General features: G+C 43.8%; 1 protein-coding gene across 2 annotated transcripts in view; it reads left to right on the top strand.

The window, feature by feature from the left end:
• The window catches only part of STXBP5L (syntaxin binding protein 5 like), a 663,841-nt gene that overhangs the window by 115,841 nt on the left and 524,903 nt on the right, over positions 1–23,097 (top strand). For both annotated transcript variants that reach the window (XM_030203985.1, XM_030203984.1), the window contains exons 5-6: positions 3,589–3,723; positions 21,765–21,828. In XM_030203985.1, the coding sequence (XP_030059845.1) occupies positions 3,589–3,723; positions 21,765–21,828 (199 nt within the window). The remainder of the gene's footprint in view (positions 1–3,588; positions 3,724–21,764; positions 21,829–23,097) is intronic.

The raw sequence follows: 23,097 nt of genomic DNA, 5'->3' as shown, positions 1-23,097 counted from the left end.
TACTTTCAGCTTACTCATGAGGTATCTTCCTTGCACACAGGAGCTATATATTTAGATGTGCAGACCTGGGCAGAGTATAGGTTTGTAGACAGATACGGAAAGGATAAGAGAGCAGGACTTGGATTGGGGATGGAATGCTGGAGTCTGGGAGAAGGAGGTAGAATTATGCCATTATTGATGAGGTTGCATTGGTTGCCAATTCAGGCCATGGATTGTTTTTAAGTGGCTTGTATAGTTTTTTTTTAAACACACTTCAAGTTTTACACTCTGTCTTTACTTACATCTAAACAGTTATTGAATTTGGCACTGTTCACTCTAATTTCTATCTAGTACAGTTCAATTTAAACAAAATTTTGACCCTTCCAATTTCAAGCAACTGAGCTTTGGAATTCATTCCCTTTTATATTTGAGACAGATTTCTTCTTATCCTAGCTTAATCGGGCAGTGAAAACTTTCTATTTTGCAAAATATGCTAATGATGATGAACACTCCCCTTTTTACTAAGCCGTACAGCAATGCCAACACAGCCTATTCAAAGTGAATAGGATGTTGCATGGCTTAGTAAACAGGGAGGTAAGTTTTATTTTAGTATCTTATATTGTTTAGTCTTTCAGCTCCTGACATATGCACCAGTTTTACTTTTTGTATGTCACTTAGAACCTAAATACTGGGGATTAGGCTACTAACAAATGTAAAGAATAAAATAGGTACCACAGGGATTTGGGGGATTGATAGAGAGCAGGAATGGTGGATATAAGGTGGTGTTGAGAGAAAGTGGTCAGACAAGGGATTTGAGAGAGCAAGATTGGCTCAGGGCTACTGCCCCCTCGAAAGTGGTCAGACAAGGGATTTGAGAGAGAGAAAAAGATTGGCTCAGGGCCACTACCTCCTCCCTTCCCCTTCTAATTTTCTGGCTAACCCACTGAACACAATACAAAGATTTGTGATGTATATATCCCAAAGCTAAAACAAAAAAGGAGGTGAAAACCCTCACGAAATCGTGGGATATAAAACAAAAAGTGAGGAGAGTTGATAAAGATACCAAAATGATATATTTATTGACTTAAAAAATTAAAAAATGACAATGTGTATAAAAATGACCCGACACGGCCGTGTTTCGGCCCAATGGCCTGCCTCAGGGGTCTTTATATATTTCAAAATTGTAGACATCTCTTCGGAGAGGAGTATTACAAGTTCGTTTTGTCTTTTAATATATATTTCTTATATATATTTTTTTGAAGAGAGGAGACCTAAGACGATTGTGTTTTGACATTCTCCTTGGAGTATACATCCCGAGTCACATCTTCTGAGGTTATAAAGACCCCTGAGGCAGGCCATTGGGCCGAAACACGGCCGTGTCGGGTCATTTTTATGCACATTGTCATTTTTTAATTTTTTAAGTCAATAAATATATCATTTTGGTATCTTTATCAACTCTCCTCACTTTTTGTTTTATATCCCAAAGCTAACATATTCAAAATAAAACACTTTTTTTTTCAATGTTTGTTGTCTAGACGTTTTATTTTTCCATCATGTTGGTCCCATTTTGTCTCTTCTGCTTTCCTGTGTTTTCTGATAATTCCCTTTCCAGTGGTTGCTGTCCATTTGTATTTTGTCCTCTCTCCTGTCTTGTTTCATTCTCTCTCTACACCTGTCTTATACGATCTTTTCTTTTAGCTCTTCCCTTCCTATTTTTGTTCTCTGCCTCTCAGTCCACTCAGATTTCACTCTCTTTTTCTCTCCTTTCTCCTCCTTTTTACTTTTCATGATCTACCAACTTTCCATCTCCCTTTCTCATGCTCTAGCTTTCTAGTGCCCATCTCACTCCTTCCCCAGCCATCTATTCCCTTCTATCTTTCATCTACTCATTACCACATTTCTATCTCTGTATTTACTGTCCACCTCTCATTCATCTCCTTGTCTTCTGCTTCTCCCAAATGATTCCATGATTTCCAGTATATCCCCTCCCTCCATTCTTGCAGCCCAGCATCTTCTCTCCCTCTCATAACCTGATATCTCCTTGTCCTTTTTCCTCCACCGTCTTCCTGTCCCATCTCTCTTCCCTCCTGTCCCTCCACCCACAGTGTATCATATCAGCTCCTCCCCCTCACGGTCCAACATTACTCCCGCTCTCTTTCCTGCTGTTCTTTCCGCCTCTCATCCCATGATCCAGCATCTGTCCCTCCCTCCTGCCCGCCCCCAGGTCCAACATTTCTCCTTTTCTTCTCTCTCATCCCCTGGTCTAACATCTCTTTCTTCCTGACTGCTTTTTTATCCAGCATTTATCCTTCCCCCGGACTGCCTCCCCTAGATCAACATGTCTGCCTCTCTCTTTTTTTTTTTCTAGTCCCCTCCCCCCACCTCTGGTCCACCATTTCCCCCTCTTTCTTATCCCTCCCCACCCTGGGGTAACTTACAACAGGTCCAGGGGGCTCCCATGTTCCAGGCATCTTTTCCCTGTCTCACAATCACAGTCTGCCTCCCTCCCTTGGGGGCCCCAGCTCAGCAGATATTCTCACGAGCTGCCTGCGGCTGCCACAAACCTTTCTCTCAGCTGCAATTCGTCTAGGCAGAAACAGGAAGTTGCATTAGAGGGAGTTGATCACGGCAGAGGAAATGTTTTGCGGCAGCTGCAGGCAGGTTGTGAGAGTGGCTGCTGCTCTGGGGCCCCTCCTGGGAAGGGAGGAGGAGATGGACCGTCGTGAGGAGAAGGGTAAGAGATGCCCAGATCTCAGGGCCCCCTGGAGCTGTGGGACCTAGTGCAGCTGCCCTGTCTGCCCCCACCCCTAACTCTGGCCCTGGGGGTGTAACACCTGGGAGTCCATCTGGGACTAACTGCTGAGCTTCCATTGAGCACCATCAGTTTTGTGCCCCATTTGTCAAGACAATGTGCTTCCCAACCTGCAAGTCTTACATCTGTCAACACGAGGATCCAATTTGGTGTTTCCAGACTCTTTCCTTTGGACAGATTCCTACTGAGTAGCCACCAATCAAGACTCTGTCTGATCTCCAGTGCTAGTTTCAGTATTTGGCTATTTCATTTTTCCTGTTGGATCTTTAGTCTGGAGGGTTTATTCTTCATTAATAGTTCTCTGTTGAGCAGTTCATTAGTTCCAAGGGGAGGTCCCCCCCCACTTCCTTTTAATGGTTTTTGTTCTGCTTTGTTATGATGTACTGACTGGCCAGGAGGTTGCACACAGTTCTTAACTGATGATATCACAGCTCAATAGTTCTCAGTCTTTGGCAGGATTTAATTGATTTGATTTGCTTACTTTATTTATTTTTTGTCTATTAGATTGTAAGCTCTTTGAGCAGGGACTGTCTTTCTTCTATGTTTGTGCAGCGCTGCGTATGCCTTGTAGCGCTATAGAAATGCTAAATAGTAGTAGTAGTAGTAGTAGTAGTAGGATAGCAGAAACTCAAAAGTATGAGCTGGTCTGGAGGGACTCAAGGAAAGAAACTTAGCAAGCAAGAACTAATTTACCGATTTGTAGAAATGTGTTCCTTAATGACTGAAAGGCTGAAAATATGCTGCATAATTTACAATTGCATTGTACACTTGCTGAGCTGAATATTTTTTTATTTCAGGATTACCTTCTGTCATCTGCCTTTCCAAAGTAAATGGCTGTATGTTGGAACAGAGAGAGGAAATACACACATTGTAAATATTGAATCTTTCATTCTCTCTGGATACGTTATTATGTGGAACAAGGCAATAGAACTGTAAGTGCTGGTACTTCAAATTTTTCACCGATGTTTCATCTCTTCCAATAATGCTTAATGATTCTTTTGCAGAACAGACAATTGGGGATATGGAGGTAATTTTGTAACTGGGCGCCTGATAGGAGCTTGTTATGTAAAGAAAAGTAAGCACCTGCTTTCCGTTCTGCCTATGTGTATACCCACCCTAAAACACATACTATCAAAATATCAAATACACATGTATTTATAGAATAATGCATAGGTATATATTTGGCATATACACGTTTGTGCCTGGTTTTCCAATGGTTTTACACCTGTATCTGGTGCCTAAATATATGTGCCTACTTTATAGAATTACCTCCATAATGATATAATAAAGAACTGTGAATTTTTCTGAGAAAATGTTTTAAATGTACTTTTGTGATAGCCATGGGATTTAAATACCTTACTATCACATAAAGATAAGTGGATAATTTGTTTGTTTTTGTGCCTGATATTCACTGGCCTTATCTATTATGTAGGACTACTGAATATGCAGCCTCAAACTTTAAATTGATAATTTATTCATTTTTAGTGAGGGCTACTATTTGGGTCACTACACTAAATAGAAAAAGTTGTCTAGATAATGGCTCAATATTGCCCTATCTTAGGGCCCCTTTAAGATGCGTGGATGGGCATAATCGAACGCGAACGCCCATCTCCATGGGCATCTATGTCCGAGAATGGGTATGTGAAGGGGCGGGACAGACCGTATTTTCAAAAAAATGGCCGGCCATCTTTTTGCTTCAATAATACGGTTAATGCTCGGCAAATGCATTGGGATATGTGCGGATTTGAGCTGGGCGGTTTCATTTTTCAGCGATAATGAAAACCAAAGGCGCCTAGCTCAAAAACGAACAACTCCAAGGCATTGGGTCGTGGGAGGGGCCAGGATTTGTAGAGCACTGGTCCCCCTCACATGCCAGGACACCAACTGGGCACCCTAGGGGGCACTTGTAAAAAGTAAAAAAAAAAAAAAAAAGTAAAATATCTCCCAAGTCCATAGCTCCCTTCCCTTGGGTGCTGAGCCCCCCCAAATCCCCTCCCAATACCCATTGCCTACAACTCTACACCATTACCATAGCACTTATGGCTGAAGGGGGGCACCTAGATGTGGGTACAGTGAGTTTTGGTTTTTTTTGGAGGGCTCAACATTAACCACCACAAGTGTAACAGGTAGGGGGGGATGGGCCTGGGTCCACCTGCCTGAAGTCCACTGCACCCACTAACAACTGCTCCAGGGACCTGCATACTGCTGTGATGGAGCTGGGTATGGCATTTGACGGTGGCATACAGGCTGGAAAAAGAAGTTGTTAAAGTTGGGGGGGGGGGGGGGGTTGGTGGGAGGGGGCTAGTGACCACTGGGGGAGTCAGGGTTGGTCATCCTCGATTTCCTCTGGTGGTCATCTGGTAATTTAGGGCACTTTTTCAGTACACCTTTGTAATAGGACCCCTTAACAACTTTGGGTCCCACCCCTGAAATGCCCCTACCCACTACTTTTTATTCTGTGAATAGATTTTGGATTGAAATAGAGTTAATCCAGATAATTAGTGTATTGGCAGCCAGAGAACCTTTGAACAAGAGCACTTATATAATTCTCCGAGGACAAGCAGGCTGCTTGTTCTCACTGATGGGTGACGTCCACGGCAGCCCCTCCAATCGGAACACTTTCTAGCAAAGTCCTTTGCTAGTCCTCACGCGCCGATGCGCACCGCGCATGCGCGGCCGTCTTCCCGCCCGAACCGGCTCGTGCCGGCCAGTCTTCTTTTGTCCGCGCTCGGTACGGTCGTGTTTCGCCGTTCGCGCCCCGAAAGTTGACCTCGCGCGTCGTTTATCGACTTCGTTCTTAAAAAAAAAAAAAAAAAAAAAAAATGTGTTGGAAGGAGACCTTTATGGTTTTCTCCCTTCCCATACTTCTAGTTTTGCCCCGGTAAGTTTTCTTTCGTCGTCGGGGTAGGCCCTATTTAGGCCTCGGTTCGAAGTTTTCTTCCCCCTATTTTTGTGGTGCCATGTTCGCCATTTCGAGTTTTGATCAGTGCGCCCGGGTAATCTCGCTCACTGACAGGCACGCATCGTGTCTTCAGTGTCTGGGGGCTGGGCACCGCCCGCAGGCCTGTAGTCTGTGTTCTCTTTTGCAAAAGCGGACTCAGGTAGCGAGATTAGCCCAGTGGAACGTTTTGTTCTCGGGCTCTTCGTCGGCATCGGCACCGGGAGTATCGACTGCTTCGACGTCGTCGGCGCCCAGACCTTCATCCTCGCCCCCGATTGCATCGAGTGCATCGGCCCTCTGCATCGGGGCGACATCGGAGGGCTGCGTCGGTAGTATCGAGACCTCCTCGTCTGCTGATGTCGTCGGACGGTGGTGCTTCGTCTGGAGTGCAGGTGAGGGCTGTCCATTCCCCTGCTGGTGGCGGTGAGCCTTCGGGTGGGTCTCCCCCTACCCTGAGGGCTCCTGCGGTACAGCCCCCCCGAGACCGACCTCCTTCGGCCTCGGCCCCGAGGAAGAGACGGCTGGATTCTACGTCCTCCTTGTCGGTGCCGGGAAGCTCCGGTGACATGCTTCGTCCCAAAAAATCGAAGAAGCATCGTCACCGTTCCCCTTCCCGTGTCGGCACCGAGAGCTCTGGGTCGCCGAGGGAGTCGGCACCCAGTAGGCATCGGCACCGATAGGACCGCTCACCCTCTGTTCAAGAGGTGTCGGTGCGCTCCCCTTTGGACAGCCCGGAACAGCCTCCACGCCCGGAACAGGTTCTGACATCGACTCCTGCATCGGCTTCCATGTCTTTTTCCACAGCCGCTCTGCACGAGAGCCTCCGGGCCGTTCTCCCAGAGATCCTGGGAGAGCTGTTGCGCCCTACCCCTCCAGTACCGGGGGTGCTTGCGCCCCCGGTACCGTCGAGCGAGGCGCCGGCTGGTCCATTGCCCGGGGTGAGGTCTCCGACATCGGTGCCGCTTGCGGTACCGAGTGCGGTAGCCTCCCAGGAAGGCTCCCCGACTACGTCGGTGGAGGGAGCTTCGCTGGTGCGGGCGAGGGAGTCTACCTCTCGAAGCTCCCACCGTGGCCGTGGTTCCACAGAGTCGAGCCGGGCACGGTTGCAGACACAGGTCCGTGAACTTGTGTCTGACACCGATGGTGAGGCCTCGTGGGAAGAGGAAGAGGACATCAGATATTTCTCTGACGAGGAGTCTGAGGGTCTTCCTTCTGATCCCACTCCCTCTCCTGAAAGGCAGCTTTCTCCTCCTGAGAGCCTGTCTTTCGCTTCCTTTGTCCGGGAGATGTCTACGGCCATCCCCTTCCCGGTGGCTGTGGAGGACGAGCCCAGGGCTGAAATGTTTGAGCTCCTGGACTATCCTTCTCCACCTAAGGAAGCGTCCACAGTACCCATGCATCATGTCCTCAAAAAGACATTGCTGGCGAACTGGACCAAGCCTCTAAGTAATCCCCACATTCCCAAGAAGATCGAGTCCCAGTACCGGATCCATGGGGACCCAGAGCTGATGCGCACTCAGTTGCCTCATGACTCTGGAGTTGTGGATTTGGCCCTAAAGAAGGCCAAGAGTTCTAGGGAGCATGCTTCGGCGCCCCCGGGCAAGGACTCTAGAATCTTGGACTCCTTTGGGAGGAAGGCCTACCATTCTTCTATGCTTGTGGCCAAAATTCAGTCTTACCAGCTCTACACGAGCATACACATGCGGAACAATGTGCGGCAGTTGGCGGGCTTGGTGGACAAGCTCCCCCCTGAGCAAGCCAAGCCATTTCAGGAGGTGGTCAGGCAGCTGAAGGCGTGCAGAAAATTCCTGGCCAGAGGGGTGTATGACACCTTTGATGTTGCGTCCAGGGCTGCTGCTCAAGGTGTGGTGATGCGCAGACTCTCATGGCTGCGTGCCTCCGACCTGGAGAATAGAATCCAGCAGCGGATTGCGGACTCGCCTTGCCGTGCGGATAATATTTTTGGAGAGAAAGTCGAGCAGGTGTTAGAGCAGCTCCACCAGCGGGACACCGCTTTCGACAAGTTCTCCCGCCGGCAGCCTTCAGCCTCTACCTCTACAGGTAGAAGATTTTTGGGGGGAAGGAAGACTGTTCCCTACTCTTCTGGTAAGCGTAGGTACAATCCTCCTTCTCGACAGCCTGCGGCCCAGGCTAAGCCCCAGCGCGCTCGCTCTCGTCAGCAGCGTGCGACTCAGCAAGGCCCCTCGGCTCCCCAGCAAAAGCAAAGGACGAGCTTTTGACTGGCTCCAGCAGAGCATAGCCGACATACAAGTGTCAGTGCCGGGCGACCTGCCAGTCGGAGGGAGGTTGAAGCTTTTCACCAAGGTGGCCTCTCATAACCTCCGATCAGTGGGTTCTCCAAATAGTCCGGCAAGGATACACCCTCAATTTGGCCTCAAAACCTCCAAATTGTCCACCGGGAGCTCAGTCTTACAGCTTCCAGCACAAGCAGGTACTTGCAGAGGAACTCTCCGCCCTTCTCAGCGCCAATGCGGTCGAGCCCGTGCCATCCGGGCAAGAAGGGCTGGGATTCTATTCCAGGTACTTCCTTGTGGAAAAGAAAACAGGGGGGATGCGTCCCATCCTAGACCTAAGGGCCCTGAACAAATATCTGGTCAAAGAAAAGTTCAGGATGCTTTCCCTGGGCACCCTTCTCCCCATGATTCAGGAAAACGATTGGCTATGCTCTCTGGACTTGAAGGACGCCTACACACACATCCCGATACTGCCAGCTCACAGACAGTATCTGCGATTTCAGCTGGGCACACGTCACTTCCAGTACTGTGTGCTACCCTTTGGGCTCGCCTCTGCGCCCAGAGTGTTCACGAAGTGCTTGGCTGTGGTAGCAGCGGCACTTCGCAGACTGGGGTTACACGTGTTCCCATATCTCGACGATTGGCTGGTGAAGAGCACATCCGAGGCAGGAGCCCTGCAGTCCATGCAGTTGACTATTCGCCTCCTGGATAAATTATCCAAAGTCCCATCTTCTCCCAGTTCAGAGACTCGAATTCATAGGAGCTCTGTTGGATTCTCGGACGGCTCGCGCCTATCTCCCAGAGACAAGAGCCAACAACTTGTTGTCCCTCGTCTCGCGGGTGCGAGCGTCCCAGCAGATCACAGCTCGGCAGATGTTGAGATTGCTGGGCCACATGGCCTCCACAGTCCATGTGACTCCCATTGGCCGCCTTCACATGAGATCTGCTCAATGGACCCTAGCTTCCCAGTGGTTTCAGGCTGCTGGGGATCTAGAAGACGTGATCCACCTGTCCACGAGTTTTCTCAAATCCCTGTATTGGTGGACGATTTGGTCCAATTTGACTCTGGGACGTCCTTTCCAAATTCCTCAGCCACAAAAAGTGCTGACCACGGATGCGTGTCCCCTGGGGTGGGGAGCTCATGTCGATGGGCTTCACACCCAAGGAAGCTGGTCCCTCCAGGAACGCGATCTACAGATCAATCTCCTGGAGTTGCGAGCGGTCTGGAACGCTCTGAAGGCTTTCAGAGATCAGCTGTCCCACCAAATTATCCAAATTCAGACAGACAACCAGGTTGCCATGTATTACATCAACAAGCAGGGGGGCACCGGATCTCGCCCCCTGTGTCAGGAAGCCGTCAGCATGTGGCTCTGGGCTCACCGTCACGGCATGGTGCTCCAAGCCACATATCTGGCAGGCGTAAACAACAGTCTGGCCGACAGGTTGAGCAGGATTATGCAACCTCACGAGTGGTCGCTCAATTCCCGTGTAGTGCGACAGATCTTCCAGGTGTGGGGCACCCCCTTGGTAGATCTCTTCGCATCTCGAGCCAACCACAAAGTCCCTCAGTTCTGTTCCAGGCTTCAGGTCCACGGCAGACTGGCATCGGATGCCTTCCTCCTGGACTGGGGGGAGGGTCTGCTGTATGCTTATCCTCCCATACCTCTGGTGGGGAAGACTTTGTTGAAACTCAAGCAAGACCGAGGCACCATGATTCTGATTGCTCCTTTTTGGCCGCGTCAGATCTGGTTCCCTCTTCTTCTGGAGTTGTCCTCCGAAGAACCGTGGAGATTGGAGTGTTTTCCGACCCTCATCACCCAGGACGAAGGGGCGCTTCTGCATCCCAACCTCCGGTCCCTGGCTCTCACGGCCTGGATGTTGAGAGCGTAGACTTTGCCTCTTTGGGTCTGTCAGAGGGTGTCTCCCGCATCTTGCTTGCTTCCAGGAAAGATTCCACTAAGAGGAGTTACTTCTTTCTATGGAGGAGGTTTGCCGTCTGGTGTGGCAGCAAGGCCCTAGATCCTCGCTCTTGTCCTACACAGACCCTGCTTGAATACCTTCTGCACCTATCTGAGTCTGGTCTCAAGACCAACTCTGTAAGGGTTCACCTTAGTGCAATCAGTGCATACCATTACCATGTGGAAGGTAAGCCGATCTCAGGACAGCCTTTAGTTGTTCGCTTCATGAGAGGTTTGCTTTTGTCAAAGCCCCCTGTCAAGCCTCCTACAGTGTCATGGGATCTCAATGTCGTTCTCACCCAGCTGATGAAACCTCCTTTTGAGCCACTGAATTCCTGCCATCTGAAGTACTTGACCTGGAAGGTCATTTTCTTGGTGGCAGTTACTTCAGCTCATAGAGTCAGTGAGCTTCAGGCCCTGGTAGCCCAGGCCCCCTACACCAAATTTCATCATAACAGAGTAGTCCTCCGCACTCACCCTAAGTTCTTGCCAAAGGTTGTGTCGGAGTTCCATCTGAACCAGTCAATTGTCTTGCCAACATTCTTTCCCCGTCCTCATTCCTGCCCTGCTGAACGTCAGCTGCACACATTGGACTGCAAGAGAGCATTGGCCTTCTATCTGGAGCGGACACAGCCCAACAGACAGTCCGCCCAATTGTTTGTTTCTTTTGATCCCAACAGGAGGGGAGTGGCTGTGAGAAAACGCACCATATCCAATTGGCTAGCAGATTGCATTTCCTTCACTTACACCCAGGCTGGGCTGGCTCTTGAGGGTCATGTCACGGCTCATAATGTTAGAGCCATGGCAGCGTCGGTAGCCCACTTGAAGTCAGCCACTATTGAAGAGATTTGCAAAGCTGCGACGTGTTCATCTGTCCACACATTCACATCTCATTACTGCCTGCAGCAGGATACCCGACGCGACAGTCGGTTCGGGCAGTCAGTGCTTCAGAATCTGTTCGGGGTTTAGAATCCAACTCCACCCCCCTAGGCCCATTTTGTTCTGTTCCAGGCTGCACTCTCAGTTAGTTGGTAAATTTTTTAGGTCAATCTCAGTTATGTCCTCGCCGTTGCGAGGCCCAATTGACCATGGTTGTTGTTTTGAGTGAGCCTGGGGGCTAGGGATACCCCATCAGTGAGAACAAGCAGCCTGCTTGTCCTCGGAGAAAGCGAATGCTACATACCTGTAGAAGGTATTCTCTGAGGACAGCAGGCTGATTGTTCTCACAAACCCGCCCGCCTCCCCTTTGGAGTTGTGTCTTCCCTTCTCTTTGTCTTGCTACATATGAGATTGGCCGGCACGAGCCGGTTCGGGCGGGAAGACGGCCGCGCATGCTCGGTGCGCATCGGCGCGCGAGGACTAGCAAAGGACTTTGCTAGAAAGTGTTCCGATTGGAGGGGCTGCCGTGGACGTCACCCATCAGTGAGAACAATCAGCCTGCTGTCCTCGGAGAATACCTTCTACAGGTATGTAGCATTCGCTTTAACGTTGGGTGTAGCCATACATACATGCTTTTGAATTTCGACCCCTAGGGTTCTTACAGTGAGCATAAAATTCCTGCAGTTATGTTCTAACTGTTATAGTACTAGTGGAACCAAAATACAAGGTCTGAGTTAGAGAAAATCAAGATAGCTATCTTAGGGAAAATGTGTTTTGAGCGCCTGGTTAATTAAATCTGCAACTGTTACCCATAAGAACATAAAAAGAAATGCCATACCAAGTCAGTTCAAAGTCCTATCAAGTCTAGCATCCTGCTTTCTATCAGAAAACAATCAGGGCCACAAATGTCCAGCTTCCCAGGTCTACCTGGTGGCTTATCAGTTTTGGAACTTTCCTCTTGTCTAAATCAAGGGTTCACAACCCAGTCTTTGGAACATACCCAGCAGTCATTGCATGCAAATTTGTTTTATGCATATTCATTGTGGTTATTCTGAAAAACTAGCAAAAAAACCCAGAAGACCAGTAACCCTTCCAGTCATGCAAACAAGTCAAACACAGTGAGGGCGACAAAAGAAAGAACAGCAGACAATGTCCAAAAAAAATATTATGGCTTTATTACAACATCCGAGACTTGACACGAGTCATGTTTCAGCCTAAAAAGGCTAAAACACACACACACAATCAATAAACAATAATAGATACATACCACCTAAAAATATATGTATATATACTGTTATTGTACAGAAATGATAAATTAAATAATATAAGAAAAACATTAATTATTTTTTTAACACAATATAATTAAATAAGTAAAAAAACAATAAATATAATACAGTGAAAAGTATTTTTACAAAACAAATATATAAAATAATAATATTGTCTAAAAGTAGTACCTTGGGATGTATGGGGATTCTTATCTAGCCTTAATAAAATACAAGTGATGTCTAATACCTGAAAAGGAAGAAAAATGGAAGTATGTACCTACATCAATAAAAAATAAATATCTAGATAAAGGGGATGGCATAGGATGTTTTAACTTAAATCATATATGTTTAAAGGTATTGATTTATATTGAAATAACTAGATATACTGTACTCTTCTTTTTGATAAGATTAGTTAGGATATGAGTGTAATATATTGAAAAGATTTGGGTATAATGTGAATATTGAAAATTACCTCTAAAAATGAGTGCATGCAATCTATGGAGTTAACATACTGCTACTGGAAAAGCAAATATTGTTAGGCTATGGCTAAAAGTAGAGTGCCAGTAAAAAACAATAACAAACTGTGAGACCTAAGTAAGTACATAAGTATTACCATACTGGGACAGACCAAAGGTCCATCTAGCCCAGCATTCTGTTTCCAACAGTGGCCAATCCAGGTCACAAATAGCTGGCAACATCCCAAAAAAGTATAAAACATTTTATACTGCTTATCCCAGAAATAGTGGATTTTCCCCAAGTCCATTTAATAATGGTCAATGGACTTTTCCTTTAGGAAGCCGTCCAAACCTTTTTAAAACTCCGTTAAACTAACTGCCTTTACTACATTCTCTGGAAACGAATTCCAGAGTTTAATTACACGTTGAGCGAAGAAAAATTTTTTCCGATTCGTTTTAAATTTACTACAGTGTAGCTGCATCGCTTTCCCCCTAGTCCTAGTAATTTTGAAAAGCGTAAACAGACATTTTACATTTACCTGTTCAACTCCACTCATGGTTTAGACAAGTTTTATATAAAAAAAGGGGGTGGGGTAGAGAAATGGTAAACAAACTGAAGAACAAGTGTACATAGCTAATGTCGTGTCTCTGTACTATAAAACACAAAATATTGAAAGAGAAGCAAAAAGATTAAAAAAATAATGAAAAAATGAAATAAAAAATATATATCGCTACAAAAACTTTGTAAAATGTCCACCATATTGTCTAAAATATCAGATCATGTTAACACCTTCAATATTTTAGTAGCTTAACAGTTCTGAAATATAAGGAAAAAGAAAAAAGGAAGAGTTGCTTAGTTAGAATTATATGTGGAAGTAAAGCAGCGGCCGTTTTGTTGTCACAATGGCCGAACAGTATAAACACTCAAAAAAAAAAAAAAATACAAGCTGCTAAGTTATGATAAACGTTGCATGAGATTGACTATTCTAAGTGACGTTAGAAATGTACCTTTATTCGAAGTGACGTTAGTTTATATTTCTTCCCCTGCTTGGTCTGCAAGCACTCAGAACTGCTGTCAGCATAAGTTTCCTTTTTCCCTACTGCGGCCTGTATACAGAGTGCATGAGCCTTGATTATCAGTAAATAGCAAATATTGTTATGCACTTCTGGTAAATCACATGACAAGGAGAAACTCATGAGGAACTGTAGTTATGCGGCCCACATATGGCAGACAAAAAATTGATATAACCTTGATGAGACTGAGGACCCTCCAAAGAAGGAGATATTCCTCCACAAATATGTGTTTAGAGAAAAGAGGAGCCAGGTGTTTCATGCAACTTGTTTGCTGTTGCTGGGGATCACGTGTATGGGATAAGGAAATGACCAATGACCACAAAGTGTGGATGTGATTGGAGCAGGAGAGGTTGTTAAGGAAACAGGAACAGGAAATATCCTTATATGAACAATAAGTTGGAATAAGCAAAAATCACATAATTTAGAAGAAATGAAACTTACAACAGTATCTAAATGCAGAATGAAAGAGCCAATCTGAGCAGCCTTGTAGCTCAGCCTGAACGTCTTGCTGGCTGTTCCAACTCTGCTCCAGAGGGAACAACTTTTTGTAATGACTTGGAGAAATACCAATAAAGATTTTGCTTAGTTGCGCCAAAATCTAAGTCTGATTCAACCTCTCTTATTCCAGCCAAGGAGTTTATGGTGGATTTTTAACAGTTTCTGTTAGCGGTATTCTCATTCATTTTGAGGACAAACACCTATTTTTTGGCTCCTCTTTCTATTCTCTTGTTTTAAAATGGAGACACTACATTAGCTTTACACACTTGTGATTCCATTTCTTTTCTTTTTAGGTCTCACATGAGTTTGGTGTCTCCTATCGGCACTGTTTTATTTAGCCATAGCCCAACAATATTTATAGGTCTGTTACACTCTAGACATAAGCGTTATATATTTTTTCACTATATAAGTCCTGTTTTTGGGTGCCATGTTTTGTTTTTGTTACATTGTCATTTATCATTCGTGTTCAGTGAACAAACCAGGGCTTTTTTTGAGGGGGTACTGAGTACTGGCACCTTTTCCATTGTCTGCTAAAATTGACTCATTGACCCCAAGTTTTAATGAAAGAGCTCAGGTTCTACACACCAATTCTGCCTTGTCATACATTCTGTGACTGCTTGCAGGGGGCCTGGCTATTGTGGGGTGGGTCCCTCAGTGATCACCTCACCCCTGATGGATGGCCTAGCATTTGAGTACCAGCACCTTTTTTACTGGTAAAAACGCACTGGAACAAACATTATTACTTTATACTCTTCATCTATTACCATGGCGTTTGTTTTTTTAACTTGGCTTCTTTTTAGGTTTTATCATCATTATTTACCATTTACATTTTTTTGGTGCTGTGCTTTGAATACTCCATAGATTAGTTTAGTGGCATAAGCTCCCGCCATCACTTTTTTTGGTTAGTTTCCGCCATTACTTTTTTGGTTTTTACCCCAGAGAATTAAGCGTTCACACTTTTAGTCAGTAGCAAACAGCAAGGTACATTTTTATTTATTTATTTATTAATTCAAAATTTTAACAAGAACAACTTGTTATTTGAAATACAGCCGCAAATGTTTCAAATAAAAGTACATTAATGGCATAAATCAACATTATCACAATTCACATCAACAAAATGAGTTTCTTTGCTTGGTAGCCCACATTTACATTTTGAGAGAGAGCGATAAGAGTTAGGGAAGATTCTACATATTAAAGTAAAAAAAAAAAAAAGAAGAAGAAATAATGGCGTGCTATTCCAAGCTTTATCTAACTACTTAAGTTGTTTCAAGTCCAGAAATGATTTCAGGTGGTCAGGTGAATAAAAAGTATATTTCACCTCACCCAACTTATTACACTTACAGGGATACGCTAAGAAAAATGTACCACTGATTTCTATTGTCCTTAATTTTAAAGCCAAAAAAGCTTTTCTCCTTTGTTGGGTTGTTTTCGTCAAATCAGGGAATATTTGTACCTTTATACCTCCAAAACATGTCTTCAAGTTTTTAAAATAAAGTATCATTATATTTATTAAGGTCTTGCTCAAATAATAGAGATACAAGCAGAGTAGAGTTTGTTCCAGTATAGCTGAAATATCCCCAAGAGCTTTCCCATTTACTTGTAATTCTTGGTTTTCCCCCGCATCTTCCTTTAATATGTTTGTAATATAATATTTTTTATTTACTGGTGGCATTGATTCCTGGGGTATGTTTAATACTTCATTTAAATATATTCTAAATAAATCTTGCGGGTTCATCCCAAATATTTTTGGAAAGTTCAGCAGACGTAAATTTAGTCTCCTATTGAAATTTTCAATCTGTTCCACTTTTCTTCTAAGATCCATATTGTCTTTAACAACAGCCTGCTTAAATTCTTGCATAGAATCTACATCCTTCTGAATATTTTGAATTTTTTCCAGCTAATTCACCTTGTAACTTATCCACTTTCAAATTTAATTCTTCAAACTTAATTTTAAAAGTAGAAACTTCACCTGATGTCTGTTGTAGAGTACTGTCCATTTCATTCAGCTTCCTCCAAATCATTCCTAGGCTTATTTCGTCCTGCATTTTCTTTGAGACTCCTGTCTCAGTCCTCAGTGTCTTTCACGACGATTCCAACCCCTCACTGGTGAGCTTACCCAATACACTTCCTGCAGGGCAGAATTCACCCATTGGGATCGAGGCTGATGCTGAGTTCAGAGAGAGAGAGACACTTCATCTCCCGGCAGGGTTTCAACTTCCCTTGAAGTCCCCGCAATGGGATCCCCGTCTTGTACTGCCTGGGGAACCGGCACCAAGAATAGCTCAAGACCCATCTGGAGCGGAGAGGAAGTCGAGGTTGGTGGGGGGATCAATCTCGCAGACCCCTTAACGTTTTGTGTGGGGCATTTTGCTGGAGAGTTTGTTCCTCCAAGACGAGTTCCACGAGCATCCCTCAGCGCGTCTTAACACACCGCCATCTTGAATCACTCTAACCAGCATCTATAACTGCCCTGCATGATCTCTTCAAAGTTGGCACTGTCAGCGCAAATGGTAAAATGTACCAAAGTTCAAAGCCAATTATGGCTACTTAATGGTGGCATTGCAAAACAAAAACATATCAGTGTTGTAGAGCACAATTTTCTCTTTCAGATTACTGTTCACAAGCTGATTCAGGCAGACTCTTAATAATTGGCTTTGAACTTTGGTACATTTTACTATTTGCGCTGACTGCCAATTTTGAAGAGATCCTGCAGGGCAGTTATAGATGCTGGTTAGTTGCAAATCTGGCAGTATTATGTCCAGCACAAGCATAATGCTTGTTCAAAATGTCAAGTCCGTATCTTTGTTTGCATGGAAGTTGTTGCGGTCTGAATATTGGTCCAAATATGTTCCGATGAGTCGCGAGCAGTTTTGATGCACACTTTGAGTCAACTTGTTTGACTGGATTTTGCATCCATAATGTTAAAATGTATTTCATCGGAATTAGCATCAAAAACTGTACAGGATTTGAATTTTTTAGCCATTCTTATAAATGTGTTTGGATTTTATTAGACCCCCAAAATGGTAAATGTCGCGCGCTCATGGACTGACAACCTTTCAGAAAAGGGGGTCTAGATCTGCAACTATTGCAGTTAGAGACCTCAAATTTTGGGAAACTTCATTTAACACCTGACTCGCGCAACAGATAAAATTTGAACAAAATTGGAGACATGATGGTGGGAAGGTTTAGACCACTTGCCATGGAATGACCCTGCATCTATTTTTTTTAGGGGGGGCAGCACTTACTGCCCATCCATTGAAGTGGTGGTAAGGACTCCTGTGCTAACCCGGTAGTAACTAGGCAGCACGTGACGCTGCCCAATTACCACTGGTAACCCCCTGTGGAACTATTTTTTTAAATATTTCTGCTAGTGCAGGAAATGGCACGTGGTGGGGGTGGAACTACCACTGGCACCCATGTTGGGCTGGCAGTAGTTCCGGGTTGGTGCATGGCATTCCTGTTGCCGCATGGCAGCCCTTTGGTAAAAGGGCCCCTCAAATAGGTAATAAGATGTGGAGCTAGAAGGTTACTAAATGTTTTGTAGAACTCAGCGATTATACTATCTTGGCCTGGAGCCTTATTAGAGGCCAGAGAAGTGATAGCAAAGATCATTTCCTGAGTAGAAATTGGGAAGGCCATGTATTTTTGAGTGGTAGGAGAGAGAATGGGATGCATAACAGAATTTAAAAATTGAGTAGTATCTGCAAAGGACTCGCTTCAGATTTAAAGAGCGAAGAGTAAAACTTCTCAAAAAGAGCAGTCTTATGTTCAGGAGAGTTAACAGTATTACCTTGTTCATTGTGTAAGTTGTAAATGTATTCCCTACACCTGAGAACTAAAGATTGTACTCACTTTTCAGTTCCGCACAGTACTTATGCCAGACAATGTTCTCGTGTCTGCCCCACTCACATCAATGATTGCTTCCTCCTTCATCCACTCAATTCATCTCTCTGACCACACCGCTGTGTCTTTGTTTGCATATCCCTACTCTACCTGTCTCAGACAGCCTGAAAATTCTTGGAGTTACAATTGACCGTAATCTCACACTTGAAAGCCATGTGAAGAATACAACAAAGAAAATGTTCCAATTAATGTGGAAACTCAAAAGAGTTAAACCTTTCTTCCCAAGGGAAATTTTTCGAAGGCTGGTTCAATGAATGGTGCTCTCACCTAGACTACTGCAACGCACTTTATGCTGGATGTAAAGAACAAATCATCAAGAAGCTTCAAACAGCTCAAAACACTTCAGCCAGATTCATATTTGGTAAAACAAAATACGAAAGAGCCTTACCCCTAAGAGAAAAACTAAATTGGCTTCCACTTAAAGAACGTATTACATTCAAAGTTTGTACCCTTGTTCACAAAATCATTTACGGAGAGGCCCCGGTCTACATGTCAGACCTCATAGACTTAACACCCAGGAACACTAAAAGATCAGCACGCACATTCCTGAATCTCCATTTCCCCAGCTGCAAAGGACTAAAATACAAATTAACACATGCATCCAACTTTTCATACATAAGCACGCAGCTATGGCACTACCATTTGGTGTGAAAAAAATTCATGACCAAATTTCGGAAATCACTGAAGACCTTCCTCTTCATCAAAGCATACTGCAACGATCCATCATATAAACCCTAATGCAATACCACTTTTTCTCTGGTTCTGAATTGTGATCTCTTCATACTTGTTTGATTAATTTTACTATGTTATTCATGTTCTTTATGTATCACCACTTGTATCTTTAACTCTGGATTGGCGATAGCCATGACAGAACAATGTAAGCCACATTGAGCCTGCAAATAGGTGGGAAAATGTGGGATACAAATGCAGAAAATAAATAAATAATTTCCCTATAAATCTTCTTGGAGACTTAATAATGCTATATTGAATGATGAAGACTCCCTTACCAGAATTGACAATTTTACCAAAGATTTTTTTTATTAGAAGTGAATCCTCAGAGGTTTCTCCCTCTACTTTTTGGGAAGCATATAAGGCCTTCCTTTGCGGGGGGGATGGGGCGGGGGAAGAGCGATCATCAGTATTATGGCATGGAATCATAAACAGAATGCTTTCAAACCTTAGATCAAAATATTAAAACCTTTGACTTCCAGCACACGACAGCTCCTGACTTGTCCATTTATAATCAAATACTCAAAGCCAAATATGAATATAATCCTAATCTCTCAGAAAAAGCTAGATCTGAATTGTTTATCCAGGCTACTTCTCAATGTTCTTAAAGTACAAATGTACTTGTTATAGGATGATTGATCTGGTCTTCCATAGATTATTATTATTATTAGCATTTGTATAGCGCTACCAGACGCATGCAGCGCTGAACACCTGACACAGAAAGACAGTCCCTGCTGTAAAAATACAGACAAACAAGACAATTAAGGGTGAGGGAAGTACTGGGTGAGAAGGAACAAGGGGAGGGCAATTGAGTAGAGGCTAGGAGCCAAAAGCAGTGGTGAAAAGGTGGGTTTTCAACATAGATTTGAAGACAGGTAAAGATGGAGCAAGACGTAAAGGCTCAGGAAGTCTATTCCAGGCATAAGGTGCCGCGAGGGAAAAGGAACGTAGCCTGGAGTTAGCAGTGGAGGAGAAGGGGGACGACAAGAGAGATTTGTCCAGTGAGTGGAGTTCACGGGGAGGAATGTAGGGAGAGATGAGAGTGGGGAGGTAATGGGGGGCAGCAGAATGGATGCATTTAAAGGTCATTAAGAGAAGTTTGAACTATATGTGGAAGCGGACAGGGAGCCAGTGAAGTGACTTGAGGAGTAGGCTAGTGTGGGTATAACGATTTTGGCGGAAAATAAGTTGTGCTGCAGAATTTTGGACAGACTGGAGAGGAGAGGAGAGAGATGGCTGAGTGGAAGACCAGTGAGAAGTAAATTGCAATAATCCAATCGAGAGGTGACAATTTTTGGATAAGGGTTCTGGTAGCGTGTTCAGAAAGGAATGCCCAGAAGTTTCAGTGAATGTTCTTGTGTATAATCTATCCCATCAGTTCTGAAGTTTAGGTCTACTTTTTGATTGAGTTTAGAACCAATTAATAAGAACTTTATTTTATCCTTATTTAATTTAAGATAATGTGTATTTATCCAATCCATACTTAAGGAGTAGCAAGGAGATATTTTGTTGTGTATATCCTGTAACTTGCAGTTTACTTGAAAAAGAACAGAAATATCTGCATAGATGAAAACATGATATCCTTCCATCTCTAGCTTTCTCCCTAAAATGAAATAGTACTGGTGACAAAGGAGACCCTTGTGGGATCCCTGATAATGGGGACCATTTCTCTGATAGAACTCTCTGCATCTTAACTCTGTAAGCTCTATATGATAAAAAAATCTTCAAAACACAAAAGCAGATTACCAGATACTCATATTCCATCTAACGTTTCAAGTAATATTCTGTGATCAACTGCATCAAAAGTACTGGAAAGATCTAGTTGCATAATGAGAGCGTGCTGACCCTTACTCACAATCTGATTTGTTCCAACAGAGTAGTTAAGTAGTGTCTCTGTACTATGTGCTGCATGTAAACCAGACTGAGATGAATGTAATACATCAAACTGATCTAGATAAGCTACTAATTGATTTGTAACCAAACCCAACATAATCGTAACAAAATAGGGAATGGATGCCATTAGTCTATAATTATAGAAGAAGTATCACTCACTGATGCCTTTGGAGTTTTCATTATTGGAGTTAAAATAATCTTGGCATATTCCAAGAGAAAATGCTGGAAGAAAAAGAATCTTCATCCAGTTTAATAGTGTTTTTAAATTCAAATGGTGCCATTTCTCCTACTGCCACACAACTGATATATTATTTTCAGTCTAAAATAAATCTTTTTTCAGTTTTACATAAACACGATAGGATTGATAATTGGGATATGCAAGACCCTTCGCCAGATGACTATTGCCTAATAGACTGGAGTTGGAGTACCTTCCCTCAAATATCTATAGAAAATTTGGTTAGATTTTCTAATAAGTTATCAAGTGAGCTATGAGACTTTGAAAACTTATTACAAAATGTAACCAGATTTTCTATAGATATTTGAGAGAAGGTACTCCAACTCCAGTCTATTAGGCAATAGTTATCTGGGGAGGGGTCTTGCATATCCCAATTATCAATCCTGTTTATGTTAAACCGAAAAAAGATCTATTTTAGACTGAAAATAATGTGTCAGTTGTGTAGCAGTAGGGGAAATGCCCCCTGTATTAGCACTAATAAGTGTGGTATTAGTTAATCTATTAACTGTTAGAGATATTTCTGACATAGGTAAACATTTTCAATCAGTTAATGCGGAGTAATAATATAAAAACTATATGGAAAAGATAGCACAACCATGGTAGACTCAGACTTTTCATGTGCTAACCTTTAGTAAAAGACTGTCTATAAATTAACTAATTGATTCATTTTCTGGTAGACAGAGATTATTACTTTGTCAGTAGCTTAGCCTTTATTCAGTTTTTTTCCCTTTAGGTGTTTCTTACTTTGTGGTATTAAGTGGGCTATAACCATCTGTTTTATAACGTCATATAAACTTTCTATGAGATAACAGTTGTAGTATGGCAGTTTATTTAAAAAAATGTGTGTGCAATGATTTAATATTTTTCAAACTTTTTTTTTAAATACAGATCTACCAAGACTCACCCTGGTCCTGTTGTACATTTAAGTGATACACCGAGAGATGAAGGAAAAGTGAGTGCCATAATTAATGCAAAGTACAGAATTTCATGAAATTTATTTGTGTAGTTTTCTTTCCATATTTAGTCATAAAGGGGATAATTTTATAAGGAGCCATGTGAGGCAAAGCAGTAGGTGAACATCTATAATACTCACATACCCAATCTTCAAAATTTAAATGCTGGTATAGATATGTACATTTGAATTACCTTATTTGACTCTTAAAAAAAATAAATGAGGGGTCACATGGGTGCTATGAGCTAGGCAGCAGCGGATTGCCTGAGCTCCGGAGCTCTCACTGGCAAATTAACTAAATTGGGAGACATTTTTGATCCCTGTGCTCCGACAGAGCAGCGTAGCCCACATGGACAGATACTTACGAAGTTTGCCGGCGGTAGTGGCGCAGAAACTGAATAAAAAAGGAAAAATAAAAACAAGCGCCGTCGAAGACAAAATGGCCGACGGCATGCTGGATTCGCCGGCAACGTTTTCCGACGCTCAATTGGAGCAGTTAACCTCCACTATTGCGAAAGCGTGGGAGCCAAAATGGATAGCTTTGGATCGAAAACTAGAAGGCTTCCAGACCGCGCTCTATGGTATGCAGACCCGTGTGAATGATGCGGAGATCAGAGTAGCGGCATTAGAGGATGACACACGACCGTATGGCCTGATATTGTGAGCCTGCAGCAGCAGTTGACAACACAAGCATCCAAATTGGAGGACCTGGAAAATCACTCCCGCCGGAATAACATACGCATTGTGGGACTGGCTGAATCACTCCCGGAGCGCAACCTGGAGGTATGGTTAGAATCATGGCTCTCAAGGGAGCTGGCCCTGTCAGATTCTATGGGGCCCGTGGTGATAGAGAGAGCCCACTGTGTTGGGAGGAAAGTTGAAGCCCAAAACAGGCCGCGAGTGCTGGTAGCCAAGATGTTAAATTATAGACACAAACAAGAAATTCTCCAGGGTTTTCGCCACAAGAGAGATTCTCTCAAATATAATGGAAGGAATAGTCTGATTTTTCAGGATTACTCCATGGAGATTCAAATGCAGAGAAAGCAATTCATCCCTTGTGCTCAATCCTAGTTGCTAAGAAAATTCGTTTTGCGTTTCAATATCCAGCAGTGCTGCGAGTGCAGATCCAAGACAACTGGCATTCATTTCGCTCTGCAACGGAAGCTCAAACATACCTGCGGGACAACAACATCCTTGGTCAGGCTGGAGAGTAAACTATTATGACTTACGCTGCACAGGGATCAATAACACAAATATGCATGCGGGTGT

The sequence above is a fragment of the Microcaecilia unicolor genome, chromosome 5, assembly GCF_901765095.1.
Source record: "Microcaecilia unicolor chromosome 5, aMicUni1.1, whole genome shotgun sequence".
Taxonomy (NCBI): domain Eukaryota; kingdom Metazoa; phylum Chordata; class Amphibia; order Gymnophiona; family Siphonopidae; genus Microcaecilia; species Microcaecilia unicolor.
Note: the sequence above shows the minus strand (reverse complement) of the source record. Positions and strands in the feature narration are given on the sequence as shown.